We start from the raw sequence: 12,460 nt of genomic DNA on the forward strand, positions 1-12,460 counted from the left end.
GATTCTTCTACGATTTTTGGATGGCGATTCGATTTAAATTCGATTTTTAGTCTGCATTTTTAACATTTATCTGCACACAAATACTGTAGGAGCCTATAAATTAACATACTCCATTATAAAGTGAACTTACACCCTTTTCAAAACCTGAACTCTCTTTTTTTCCCCCAAAAAAAATTGATTTTTGAAAAAAAAATCAATTTAAAAATCGTCAAAAAAGATATCGCGATATTTATGTGAATCGATTTTTTCTCCCACCCCTAAAAGTCACTCACCTGTGTTGCACTGCAGGGATGGTGGGCTCCTTCAGTCCCTGCATTTCAATGGTCTCCTGCAGCTTCCTCATCTCCCCGAGCAGCGTCCTCTTCCTCAGGCCCAGAGACTTACTCTGCGTGTCCTTCTTGAGGTCGTGCTGCTGGCCGGCCAACGCCCCGTCCGCCTCCTCCAGCCGCCGCAGCAGAGCGCTCACCATGTCCAGACACGAGGCCGGCACGCCGTCTCTGGTGACCGTCAGTCTGGCTCCCTGCAGCAGCAGGTCCAGCTGCGGCGCCTTGAAATTGAAAGAAAGCCTTTATTGTCATTATACATCAGTACAACGAAATTATGTTGCTACTCCACTTGGTATACAATCAATAAATAGTAAAAGCAATAAAACAATAAAACAATATCCAGAATCAGTTTAAAATGAAGGATTCCAGTTATAACCTGAGAAGACCACTATTATTTAAGAAACCAAAGACTCGAACTACTGTAAAAAATCACTGTCTTTCTGTTAGAGGGGTTAACATCTGGAATAATTGTCCTGAAAATATTATAATTGTCCTGAAAATATTAAATTATGCTGTACTCTAGTCAGCTTTAAAATACTTTATAAGAACAACATAATTTCTCGTTACAGTATGGAAAATTAAGTTCAATGATTTTGTACTATTTTGGGTTATGCGCTGTGTAGAATTCTTTATTTTGTTGTGATCAGAAATTTAAGTGTACTGATTAATTTCAAATGTCTGTGATCTGATCCTATTGTATTAATGCGTATATATATATATATATATATATATATATATATATATTTTTTTTTTTTTTTTTTTTTTTTTTAAGGTAAAAGGGGTAGGGGTATATAAGCTTTGGCTTCAACCTACACCCTTTCGGTTATATAAGCTTGATATATACTGAAATAAATAAATTCATTCATTCATTCATAAATAAAACCAACAATAGAATGAACCTTCTCCTTCAGGCTGTCGATGCTCTGCCGGATCAGACCCAGCTTGGAGCGGCAGTCCTGCAGCACGGCGCCGTCGCTGCAGGGGGCGCCCTGAACGCCGGAGATGTCCTCGTCCACGGTGCGGAGCGACATGAGGAAGCGGTCGAGGGCGCGGGCGGCCGCTTCGCTCTTGCGGACCTGCTGGCGGAGCTGGTCCAGACTGGTTCTGTGGGTCTCCACCTCCCGGGTCAGAGGGAAGCAGTCTCTGGGGTCCAGGTCGCTGGACTCGGGGTCCAGACGAGACAGCTGGTCCAGCTCATACTGGATGTTGTCATCTAGTTCCTGTTGCAAAAGGAGACGACATGAGGAATCACCTTCCAAAGCTCTTTTTCTTTCTCTTTCTCTCTACTCTCTCTCTTCTTCATACATACATACACATACACATCTGAGCAAAATGGGTCGTTTTTGTTTTTCTTTCTTTCACTCTTTCTTTCTCTCCCATCTCGCATGTATCGTTCTTTGCTTATACTCTTTCTCTTTCTTGAGTTCCAATTGTTCCAGTTCATCCTCGTTATTTCCAACACATACATATCGACGCTCATACACACACACAGATCAACACATACACATGCTCACAGACTAAGGATGTCACGATTTTCTTGGTTATTGTCAGAGAAATAATCACGGTATTACAATTATCACGATTATTATGCATCAATAAATTTCACAACACTATGAATGTGCAAAATCAAATATAGTCAAAATATAACTACATTATAGGACCAATTGTTGGGGGAAGTGTTTGAAATATTTAAGTCATTAATTGGCATCTATACTAAATGTTTAAGTTTATTTTAATCATTTTTTTAAATTACAGATGACACGCTAACATTTCAATTCCTACCAATTCAGTGTTACGTTAGATAAATGGACCAGTATCTGTGCATTTATCTTTACTTTGGCGCACATCTGCCGATATTGTTCCGACATAATCTTTTTTTGGGAAGTGACGGTATTTAAGAAACTTTACGATCAATTAACTGTGACGTTTAATACTGCGATTAATTGTGAAAACAAGTAATCGTGGCATCCCTATCACATACACACACACACATACATACGCACAGACTACCTTCCACCACAACATCAATTCATATCCATATACTATATATACAGCACTGTTTTCACCAGTTTAGCACTTGTCTTTATTTATTTGTCCTGTCTAACCCTTTAATAAGTTGTTGTTACTGTTTTTTTGTCTTTGTATGTTTTTGTTGTTTTCCACTTTTCTTGTATTGGAATCAATTCATAAAAATTTTAAAAAAGAATTATCTCAAAAAGCATCCTGACAGTTTCACTGCTTCAGGGAGAAGTCACTATTTATAACATCTAGACAACTCATGTGTGATGACAACTTCACAACTTTGTAACTTGTACTTTTTATGATGTATTCTGGTTTGGTATTTCTTACGTATTCATTCTATGATGTATTCCTTATCTATTTACTATGGCTTTATGTGTTCTATCTTGTGTGTTGATTGTGCCAACGGCTGCTGTATATCAAATTGCCCCTTGAGGGACATTAAGGATTAATCAATCAATCAGAAAATGACAAAATTACAACCAATAAAAGCTAAGTGAGGCTGATATTGGACCTTAATGTCTTTCAGGATGTTGGTGTTGGCCAGTGTGAAGGCGGTGATGTCTTTGGGCTGCCTCAGGTAGCGGTCCATGCGGTCTGTGAAGTCCACCATGTGGTTCTCGGTGGAGTCGATCTGCCGGAGCGCCGCGGCCAGCGAGCTGCCTCTCCTCTGGAGGTTCAGCTGCTGGCCGCGCCACTGCTCCTGCAGCTCCACCTTCTCCTGATCCAGACCGGCGTTCCCAGTCAGCTGGGAGCACTGGGAGAACACACTCCCATACTCGGCCCACAGGGACCCGGTCTCCTGCCTCAGAAACTAGGGAGAAAAAAAGAGTCCAACTCAAGTTTATTCAGGGTTCCTTCCCACTCTTTCTTGAAATCATTTTCCAGGACTTTTCCAGCGGCTACAGTCTAACAGACATGTTATTCTACATCCTCTGTCCCGTCCCGTACCTTATTTAGTACATTTTTGTTTCTATGTTTCTTCCTCTCTCAGCCTCAGAAGATTTAAAGATGTGCAGTCTATGGCTCTAAGTTATGCAATAATCTCTTACAGTACATGCTTAGAAATTCCTATGAATTTATCATAGAACAACACAAACACGGGGTCCAATACTGGAAACACTCATCAACTCAAAGTCTCTAGTTTTCTCACTAGGCACTTTTTTTTAGAAAATAAATCCTTAGTGAGGTCTGAAAACGGCAAATAGAGCTCTGGTAGCTGATGTGATGAATAATTTTCTAGGACACCTGAAGCTTTTCCAGGACATTTGACTTTTTTCTCATTTTCCATGTGTTTTCCATGACTCGACAATTGATCTACCATTTTCCAGCTTTTCCAGCTTTTCCAGGACAAGTGGGAACCCTGTTATTGGCATGTCATCAGACAAATGAAACAGTCTTGTTGGATTTAAACCTCAGCACTCTACCTGTATCTCCTGCAGCCGTGTGTGCAGGCCTTTCAGAGAGACGGAGTCTGAAGGGGTGTCCTTGATGCTCTGGTCGTTTTTAGAGAGTTGTGCTTGCAGAGTCCTTTTACACGTCTCATATCTGCAGATTTTATATGTTACAACAAAAGAAGACGTCAGGATAAACACTGAATATGTTGCATGTTGTGTTGGAAGACTAAAGACTGTTGCGAATTTCAGTTTACCTCTCTACAGTCTCCTTTTTAGTGAGCTCCTCCTCCACAGACACCTGCTTCACAACTTCCTTCTTCTCCACGCTCGCCGTCTTCACTGTCACCTGGGACACCGGAGACACAGTAACAGAACCGTCTCTGTTCATTCAAACCTCATTGATATTGTTAAGCTTAAATGTACATAACAGGAGAATGTGACACAGCAGTTTAGCACGATTAGTTTTCAATTAATCACTAGAAATAAAAAAAAAAGGTTGAGTTGAGTCGACAGAGGGTCGTACCTCTGCTGAGACTTGCGGTTTGTCACGCTCCTTTTCTGTGGTCACATCCTCGCTGAAGGCAACAGAAATCCTGAGAGGAAGAAATTAGGGCAGATAATTTGCATGTTGCTTCTTAAAATCTTATCACAACTGTTACACAGGATAAAATCAGTCTGTAGACAGTAGACTGCATAACATGAATCGACCATTGCCTTGTGATATTTCAAAGACTGTTTTTCACTCTAATATCGCACCTGGAGTCAGGCAGCGATGAGTCCTGGTCTCCGCTGAACTGGTGCTGGATGGCCGCCAGCCTTTTCTCACACTCCCTCAGCTGGGTCTGGGCCAGGCGGTGGGCGTCCTCCGGGCTCAGGGTGTCACACAGCTCCTTCAGGGCCTCCAGGTGCTGCCCTGCCTGGGCCAAGCTGCCGTCCACTGAGAAACAGGCCTGGTAAAAAAACAAAAAACAAAACAGTGAGCAGACAAGGCATAGTGACCATTGTGATCTATACTACTGCTCAAAAAATAAAGGGAACACTTAAACAACACATCTTAGATCTCAATTAATGAAATATTGCAGTTTAAAATCGTTATTCAATATATAGTAGAGTGCGTTGAGAACAAAATAACATAAAAATGATCAATGTAAATCAAAATTATCATCCCAGGTTGATTTCACATGGGTGTGATATACTTGGAGTTACAATGTGTTGTTTAAGTGTTCCCTTTATTTTATTGAGCAGTACAAACTCAAACTGAATTCAACATTGAGAACATCCCTTTGCTTATGTGTTGTTATGTTGCATACACATGCACATGCATGAACACAAAACATAATTTTCAACACACATTTTTTAAAACTATATTTTTTAAGACAGCCATTTTGCAATGCACAAACCAACGCCAATTGGCAGGAGGAAAAAAGATGTACTGCATAAAAAGAAAAAGAAAAAGAAAGAATGCTGTGTTTATCCTGTCCTCTCCCTGGAGCCATACAAAGAAGAAGGAGGGAGAACGGTAAGAGAAGCAGAGCAGAGAAGTTGGCAGGATACCCGTCCACTGAAGCACGTCTGCCAATAGCTTAGTTCTAGCAATCGAGCTACCTGAGCTTCTTTTTCTAATCGGGAGCTTAAGTGCATCTCGCACTGCAGCGCAGCTCTGTTAAAGTTTGCCTTTGTTACTTCAAACTGCAATTGTCGGAAATAGCCTGAGATCTCAGCTCTCACGGCCTGGGAAATAGGATGAAATGAATCTTTTTAAAAACACACATGACATGTTAAAGCATAGTATGACATTAACAATTTATAATATTAAGTAATTTAGATGCAAACAAATGCAGACATTCATGTCTAAACACAAGCTGATTTTAGTACATTCATGGTTTAAAAACACGCAAGAGCAATTATTACACACTTAGACTTCAGAACACAATGAAGCTTTGTCTATTTTCAAACTGCACATCTCCCATAGGAAGTGCGTTTGTGTCCCACCTCCCACTGTGTCCTGACAGACTGGGTGAAGAACTCCATGTCTCTGAGCTCTGATGGGGTGCAAAAGGCCTCCATGCCCTTAGCTGCCCTCAGGAAGCCCTCCAGCAACTCAGGGTCCAGGGTCTTCAGGGTCTCCTGGGGAGGAAAGGTATACATCACAGCTGAACACTGGCTCCCTCCATGAAACAACAGCTTATTTCTGTTAGATATAGTCAGGTGTCAAGTATTTATCCTAAACAAATCAATGGGGAGTAGCATTCTTGGTTTACCTCCTTCACTGATGCTTGGTCAGGTGATATACGTTTGTCCTTGAAGACAGTGATGGCCTCCAGGATGTGCTCCTGCAGGCAGTGCTTCGCCTCCTCAAACCCGTTCCTGGCCAGAGCCTGAGCCTTGGCGTAAGCCTCGGTGTAGGCCTGGGGAGGCGCCTGAGCCAGGGCTGGAGGGGTGAAGCAGATATCTGGGGACTCGGCCTGGGACTGAGGCAGCACACTGACCTGAGAGAGGACCACGGTTTGGGGATGTTGTAGTTTGGGCTGTGGAGGAGACTGTGGAGCTGGTTGGGTCTGAGGTCTGGACTGTGGGGGTGACTGAGCCTTGGAATGTGTTTGTGAAGTTTGTGCCTTGGGTAGTGGTGGAGACTGGGCCTGGATCTGGGTTTGTGGTGGCAGTTGAGCCTGAGGTTTGGGTTGTGGTAGAGACTGGGACCTCTGTTGAGGGGGGGACTGAACCTTGGTTTGAGCTGGTGGTTGAGGTTCAGGTTGTGGTGCCGGTTGAGTCTGTGGCTTTGGTTGTGGAGGTTGGGTTGGTGGCTGCACCATTGTTTGAGCTGGTGCCTGAACCTCAGGTTGTGGTGCCGGTTGGGTCTGGGGCCTGGGTTGTGGAGGAGATCCAGCCTTGGGTTGGGTTTGGGATTGAACAATTGGTTGTGGTGTTGGTTGGGTCTGTGGCTTGGGTTGTGGAGGTGGTCCAGCCTTGGGCGTCGTTGGTGACTGAGCCATTGGCTGTGGTGGCAAATGGGCCTCAGCTGCAGGTTGTGGCACTGATCCAGCCTTGGGTTGGGCTGCTTGCTGAACTTTGGTTTGAGATGGTGGTGGGACCTCTGGTTGTGGTGCTAACTGTGCCTGAGGTTTGGGTTGTGAAGGCAGCTCTTGGAACTTAAGATTAATCTGAGACCGCTGAGGCTGGACAAAGGCCTGAGTCTGGATGTGTGTTTGAGTTTGGGTCTGCATCTGAGTTTGTAGCTGTGGTTGTGACGGATGCTGGGGATGGGATGGATGTAGTGGTTGAGATTGGAGAGGTTTCTGAGGTTGCATCTGGGGCTGAGGATAACGCTGAGGCTGGTGCTGATGTGGGACTTGTGGGAATTGCTGAGATGGAGGCTGTGGGAAAGGCTGAGGCTGGAATTGGGGCGGTGCTTGAATACGAGTCTGCTGCTGCTGCTGCTGCTGCTGCACTTGTTGGCCTTGTTGCGTCTGGATATGAGCAACATTATAAGGTCTCATCTGAGGCTGTTGTTGCATGGGACTGTGTGGCCTCATTTGGGTTTGTGCTTGAACCCAGGCTTGTGTTTGGGGTTGTGGCTGCATCTGAGGAGGCGCATACGATGGCCGCATGTGAGCATACCCAGGTGCTTCTACCAGAGGTCCAGTCTGGGCCCACTGTGGTAAAGCCTGAACAGCTGGATGGGCTTGGGACTGCAAAGCTTGGTGTGTTTCTGGATGATAAGGTGCAGGGATGGGGTGTCTCTGCTGAGGTGTCCAAACTCCTGTTTGCGTTGGAGACTGAGTCTGGGGGTAACCCTGGGGGTACAGCTGAGGTTGTGCTGCAGCCTGTGGATACGGGACAGATATCGGGGACGAGGTTCTGACTTGAGTCCACGTCTGCAGCTGGCCCTGGGAGGGATGGCCCGGCTGTTGGACTAATGCCTGAGCATGAGTGGAATACTGAGTTGGGGCTCCAGGTTGAACTTGGGTATGATGTTGCGGCAAAGGTTGGCCCTGACTTGTCCAGACCATTGGCTGAACTTGGGTTTGAGGATGGACCAGTGGCTGAGGATGAGTTTGGACCTGGGCCATTGACTGAACTTGGGTTTGAGGATGGGCCTTTGGTTGAGGATGGGTTTGGACATGGGCCATTGACTGAACTTGGGTTTGAGGATGGGCCTTTGGTTGAGGATGGGTTTGAGGATGGGCCTTTGGTTGAGGATGGGTTTGAACCCGGGCCATTGACTGTGCAGGTGCTTGAGGATGGGCCTTTGGCTGAGGATGGGTTTGGACATGGGCCATTGACTGAACTTGGGTTTGAGGATGGGCCTTTGGCTGAGGATGGGTTTGAACCCGGGCCATTGACTGTGCAGGTGCTTGAGGATGGGCCTTTGGCTGAGGATGGGTTTGGACCTGGGCTATTGACTGTACAGGTGCTTGAGGATGGGCCATTGGTGGAGGATGGGCCATCGGTTGGGAATGGGTCTGAGGATCAGCTGTCGGTGTTGGTGTTGATGGCTTAGGGGAGGGGGGTCTGACAGGAGACCATGACTGTGGATGAGTACGAAGCTGAACGTGGGATGGAACAGGAGTCTGAATCTGACCTGGTAGAGGGGCCTGCATTGGGGAAGAAGGCCTGACCTGAGCTAGAGCCGGACCATGGGCCTGACTGTGTGGATGCAAACCCTGCTGAGGTTGAACTGGTTGGGACTGAACCTGAGCATGAGACTGGACCTGTGGTTGTGCTTTCACAGGACCATGGGCCTGTGAACTGACTTGCGTCTGTGACTGGCCTTGGCTCACTCTGGTTTGTGACATGGTCTTTGTCGAGGACACAGTCGTTGTCTGTGCTTGGACCACTGTCTGTGGTGCAGACTGAGCTGTAGTTGGTGCCTTCTTGGATTTACCTTTGGTGTCAGTCTCTGGTTGTGTCTGTCTCAAAGTAGGCCGTGGTTGTTGTGGCTGTTTTTGTTGCTGCAGCGATGCTTCTTGTCGCTTGTGCTGTTTCTCCAGTTGCTGTGGCTGTCCTGGACTTGGAGGTCGTCGTGTTTGTTTTTGTGGCTCTTTTTTCTGTTGTTGTGCCTGTGCCTTAGTGGTCTTAGCCTTCGCCTCAGACTGAATCTTGGGACTTCCTGTTTGCTGAGGAACAACGTGAACCGATGCTGTCACTTTTTCTGATTTTGGCTGCGCCGGTGTCGTCTGAACTGGCTCGTGAGCTGAATCCCGCTCTGAAGCTGGACCAGGAGGTTTCTGCTCTCCTGAGCCTGGTTTCTGGAGCCAAGGGCGGTTCTTCATGGCTCGAGCCTTTTTGCTTTGAAGCTCACTTGAGCTTACCAGTTGTTTCTTTACAGCTGGCATCTGTTTGACTTGTGTTTCAACCTGTGTTTGTGTTACCACTTGTTGCTGAACCACTTTCTGAAGCTGCTGCTCCACCTGTTGCTGTTCCTTTTTCTGCTGCTGTTGTTGTAGTTGTGTTTCCACCTGCTGTTGCACTTCTTGTGTTTGTTGCTGCTGCTTTAGCTTTAGCTCTAGCTGTTGTAGCTCTTTTTCCTTTAGCTTGTTGGTTTGTTCTTGCTGCAGCAGCTGTTCCTGCTGTTGTATTAATCTTTGCTCCTGAGTCTGCTGCTGATTTTGTGCAGCGGTCTCTGACCAGACCTGAGTCTGGACTTCTGGTGGTGAATTTGTCCTAGTCTGCTTTAGAGCTTGTGCGTAGGAATATGGCAGAGGAGGAGACTGAGAGGGCATCATCTCCTCTGTGTATTCCTGCACCACTATCGTTGGAATAAAGGTTTCGTGAACCTGATGAGACTCCAACTTTGCCTCGGGCTGTTGCGTCAGCTGGCTGGTGTCTGACTGTCGCAGATGTTGAGGCTTTTGTTTCGTCTGAACAAGGACTTTTGGTGGAGGAGTATCGTCTGGAGGACTTCTGCTTCTGTCTCTTCTGGCTCCCAGGCTGCTCAACATGCCCACAGTCTCCTGCATTTCAAATCACACATATGAGAAAACCTAATATTGTAATAATCGTATTAACATGCATCTCCTGCTGCACTCTTCTCCTACAGAACATGGAGAAGTTAATGGTTTGTGCTGTTTACTGGCCTGTGACTGAGCAACAGCCGCTCGCACTCGGTCTTGTATAGCAGAGGCGTGGAGGTACTGGATCGGAGAACTCTTCTGATTCGTCATCACCATCACCTGCAGGTCCTGCTCCTCCGTCACCACCTGACCCTCCAGCTGTAGACCACGGGAAATAAGGACCTGTGGGAATATAAGGATTTGGTTGAGAAGCCTAAAAGCCAAAACATCAAGGCTGAGATCCAGCTTCTTCCCTGAGGCTGTGAGGTTGATGAACTCCCTTCCATCATTACCTGCAACAAAGCACTGACTTGCACTTTAGTCCACACATACACTCTCTTGCACTGACTATTTGCCATTTTTTATGAATGTACTATTTTATCTTATTTATTTCTGTTTATAGAAATGTCTGTTTTTAGTTTGTGCCTGTTTTTAGATTGTGCCCATTCCTTGCTTTTATATTTGTTTACTTTTTATATTTTTATCTTTGATTTAAATGACCAACAGTGCTCCCTCAAATATGCATAAAAGATATAACAGAACAACCTTTGTGGATGGTTTTACCCTGGCTCGAGGGTCCTGGCCCCGAAGCTTCTGCTGCTCAGCGGCCCTCAGCAGCTGGTAGAGGTCCCTGGCCTCCGTCTCCCAGTGCAGGAGCTCAGCCAGGCGACTGTCCAGACCCGACACACTGTGCTGCAGCTCTGCACACACCTGTTCAGCCTCAAACAGGGTCTGCATCACCTGGTGACAGAACGAAACCAGATGATTATGGATGAATAAACTTAGCGTCCACAGCTGTCGGCAGCTATTTAATTATAAAATGTGATGCATGTTTGATCTTTCATACTTCAGGCATAGCAAGCTTCACTTTCTGTAACTGGTCTGTGGGACATTCTGGTGAAGGCATCAGAGCATCTACATCCACTTCTTTCAGCTTCCTCATTATGAACTGAAGGGAAGAAAACGTGTGAGTGGTTCAGAGTAACAAAATCATAACAGTGCGTAAAAAAAACTCCATCAAACCGACCTGGATTCTTTTCCTGTAGGTGCGTAAAGGACCTGCCATCGCCTCCACGGGCTCTCTGAGAATCAGAGTGGCCTCTCTGATCAGAGCCTGGGGGTCCTGGGGTCTGGTCTGGTCCTCAGCACTGGGCTCAGGCACGTTGTCCTGGGAAACACACAAGTAGGGATGTTAAATAACAGAGAGGAAAAACAAGAGGAACACATGCTGCTTGTTTGATTCACCTCAAAAACAGATCAGACAGGCTTGGGCTGTTAAATTTATGTTCCATTAGTCATTACGGTTGATATTTTAATGGCTGTTGTCTTTTGTTTGTTAATGCCAGACTAAAAGAAGCTGCATGAGAATGCACAAAGACAACACAACACAACAAGAGGTGGAGTACGGAAGAGCCTGGGGTTAATTATAACAATTATACCTTTAATTCACAAAGCTATGACGCATTAAAGTGATACGCCAACATTTTTTTTTGTGTCTTGCCTCACTCCCGAGTCCATGACCAGCAGATAGACACCATCCTTTCGACTGTGCGTGCAGTAACAAGGGAGATACGGGCAGAGCTGGCGCACCACTAATTATCTTAGCTCAAACGCTGGAAGTGTATGGGTAGTGTTAGCCTGCCTCCTACCCGAGCCGAAATCAGCAGTCAGAAGCTGATTTCATTTTAGCTCTAAACTCTGTAAATATATCACTTTATCAACATTTCAAACATGTTTAGGTGAGAAAGTAGCCGTTTAGATCAGCAATGTGTCGTTAATTTGTCTAAATACCAGCTGTTTACAATTTTGTTCGGACGAATTACCATTACCGATACACTTCCAGCATTTGAGCTAAGCTAATTACGGACGATACTGGCTCTCCCTCGTTACTGCACGCACAGTCGAAAGGATGGTGTCTATCTGCTGGTCATGGACTCGGGAGTGAGGCAAGACACGAAAGAAAAAAAGTCGGCGTATCCCTTTAAGCAAGAAATAAACACAGAGGAAACTGGGCCAACACTCATCCTGATTAAAAAACTAGGGTACAATATGTCCCATGTTTGACTTCCATCAGGCTGAGCTGCAGTGACATGACAGTCAGGACAGTTTAGCATCAACGTACAGTAAAAGCAACGAGCGACTAACTGTTTCCCACCGACCAGGTTTTTCCTGTTCGTCGACTTACAAAAGTGTTTCTCTTGATGAACTCGGCCCAGTTCATGTTGAGCCGTCGCAGCTCCTCGGCCAGACTCCTGCTACTCTGAGGGTCCGTCGACTCCATCAAGAAGTTCCCCACCTCGTTCAGGTGGGCGTGTCGGGAGCCCCACTCAGACACACACTGAGGCGTCAGCTGGAGGAAACATGAACAGAACTATTTAAATCAATATGTTTGTCTTCAAAGACTGTGCCTATGTAGCATGGAGATGTTGTTACCCTAGATTATGACTGTTCAGTTTTATTTTGATAGGAATCAATACGTGCTCCAAGAACTTTTATTTTGAAAGGCGTTAAATATCACTTCAGAAAGGGTGGGTAACTTCCGCATCTTTAAATTTATTTTATTGGAGCTATTGTGTTGTTAAAAATGTAAAAGTAAATTATTTTCTTTATTTTGAATCGCACTGAACTCATGGGTTGTGGTTTTGAGTGGCTGGTATGTGGTTTA

General features: G+C 45.5%; 1 protein-coding gene across 1 annotated transcript in view; it reads right to left on the minus strand.

Moving 5' to 3' along the window:
• syne2b (spectrin repeat containing, nuclear envelope 2b) overlaps positions 1–12,460 on the minus strand; it is a 199,714-nt gene that overhangs the window by 149,237 nt on the left and 38,017 nt on the right. The window contains exons 18-32 of the mRNA XM_085768285.1: positions 11,981–12,145; positions 10,823–10,963; positions 10,643–10,744; positions 10,360–10,536; positions 9,820–9,978; positions 6,004–9,696; positions 5,735–5,869; positions 5,348–5,473; positions 4,499–4,692; positions 4,266–4,335; positions 3,997–4,088; positions 3,773–3,893; positions 2,860–3,159; positions 1,226–1,546; positions 273–547 (exon numbers count right to left, since the gene is read on the minus strand). Coding sequence (XP_085624411.1) covers positions 273–547; positions 1,226–1,546; positions 2,860–3,159; positions 3,773–3,893; positions 3,997–4,088; positions 4,266–4,335; positions 4,499–4,692; positions 5,348–5,473; positions 5,735–5,869; positions 6,004–9,696; positions 9,820–9,978; positions 10,360–10,536; positions 10,643–10,744; positions 10,823–10,963; positions 11,981–12,145 — 6,071 coding nt within the window. The remainder of the gene's footprint in view (positions 1–272; positions 548–1,225; positions 1,547–2,859; positions 3,160–3,772; positions 3,894–3,996; positions 4,089–4,265; positions 4,336–4,498; positions 4,693–5,347; positions 5,474–5,734; positions 5,870–6,003; positions 9,697–9,819; positions 9,979–10,359; positions 10,537–10,642; positions 10,745–10,822; positions 10,964–11,980; positions 12,146–12,460) is intronic.

The sequence above is a fragment of the Trachurus japonicus genome, chromosome 22 (assembly GCF_045865225.1).
Source record: "Trachurus japonicus isolate A0001 chromosome 22, Traja_1.0".
In the NCBI taxonomy this organism is placed as follows: Eukaryota; Metazoa; Chordata; class Actinopteri; order Carangiformes; family Carangidae; genus Trachurus; species Trachurus japonicus.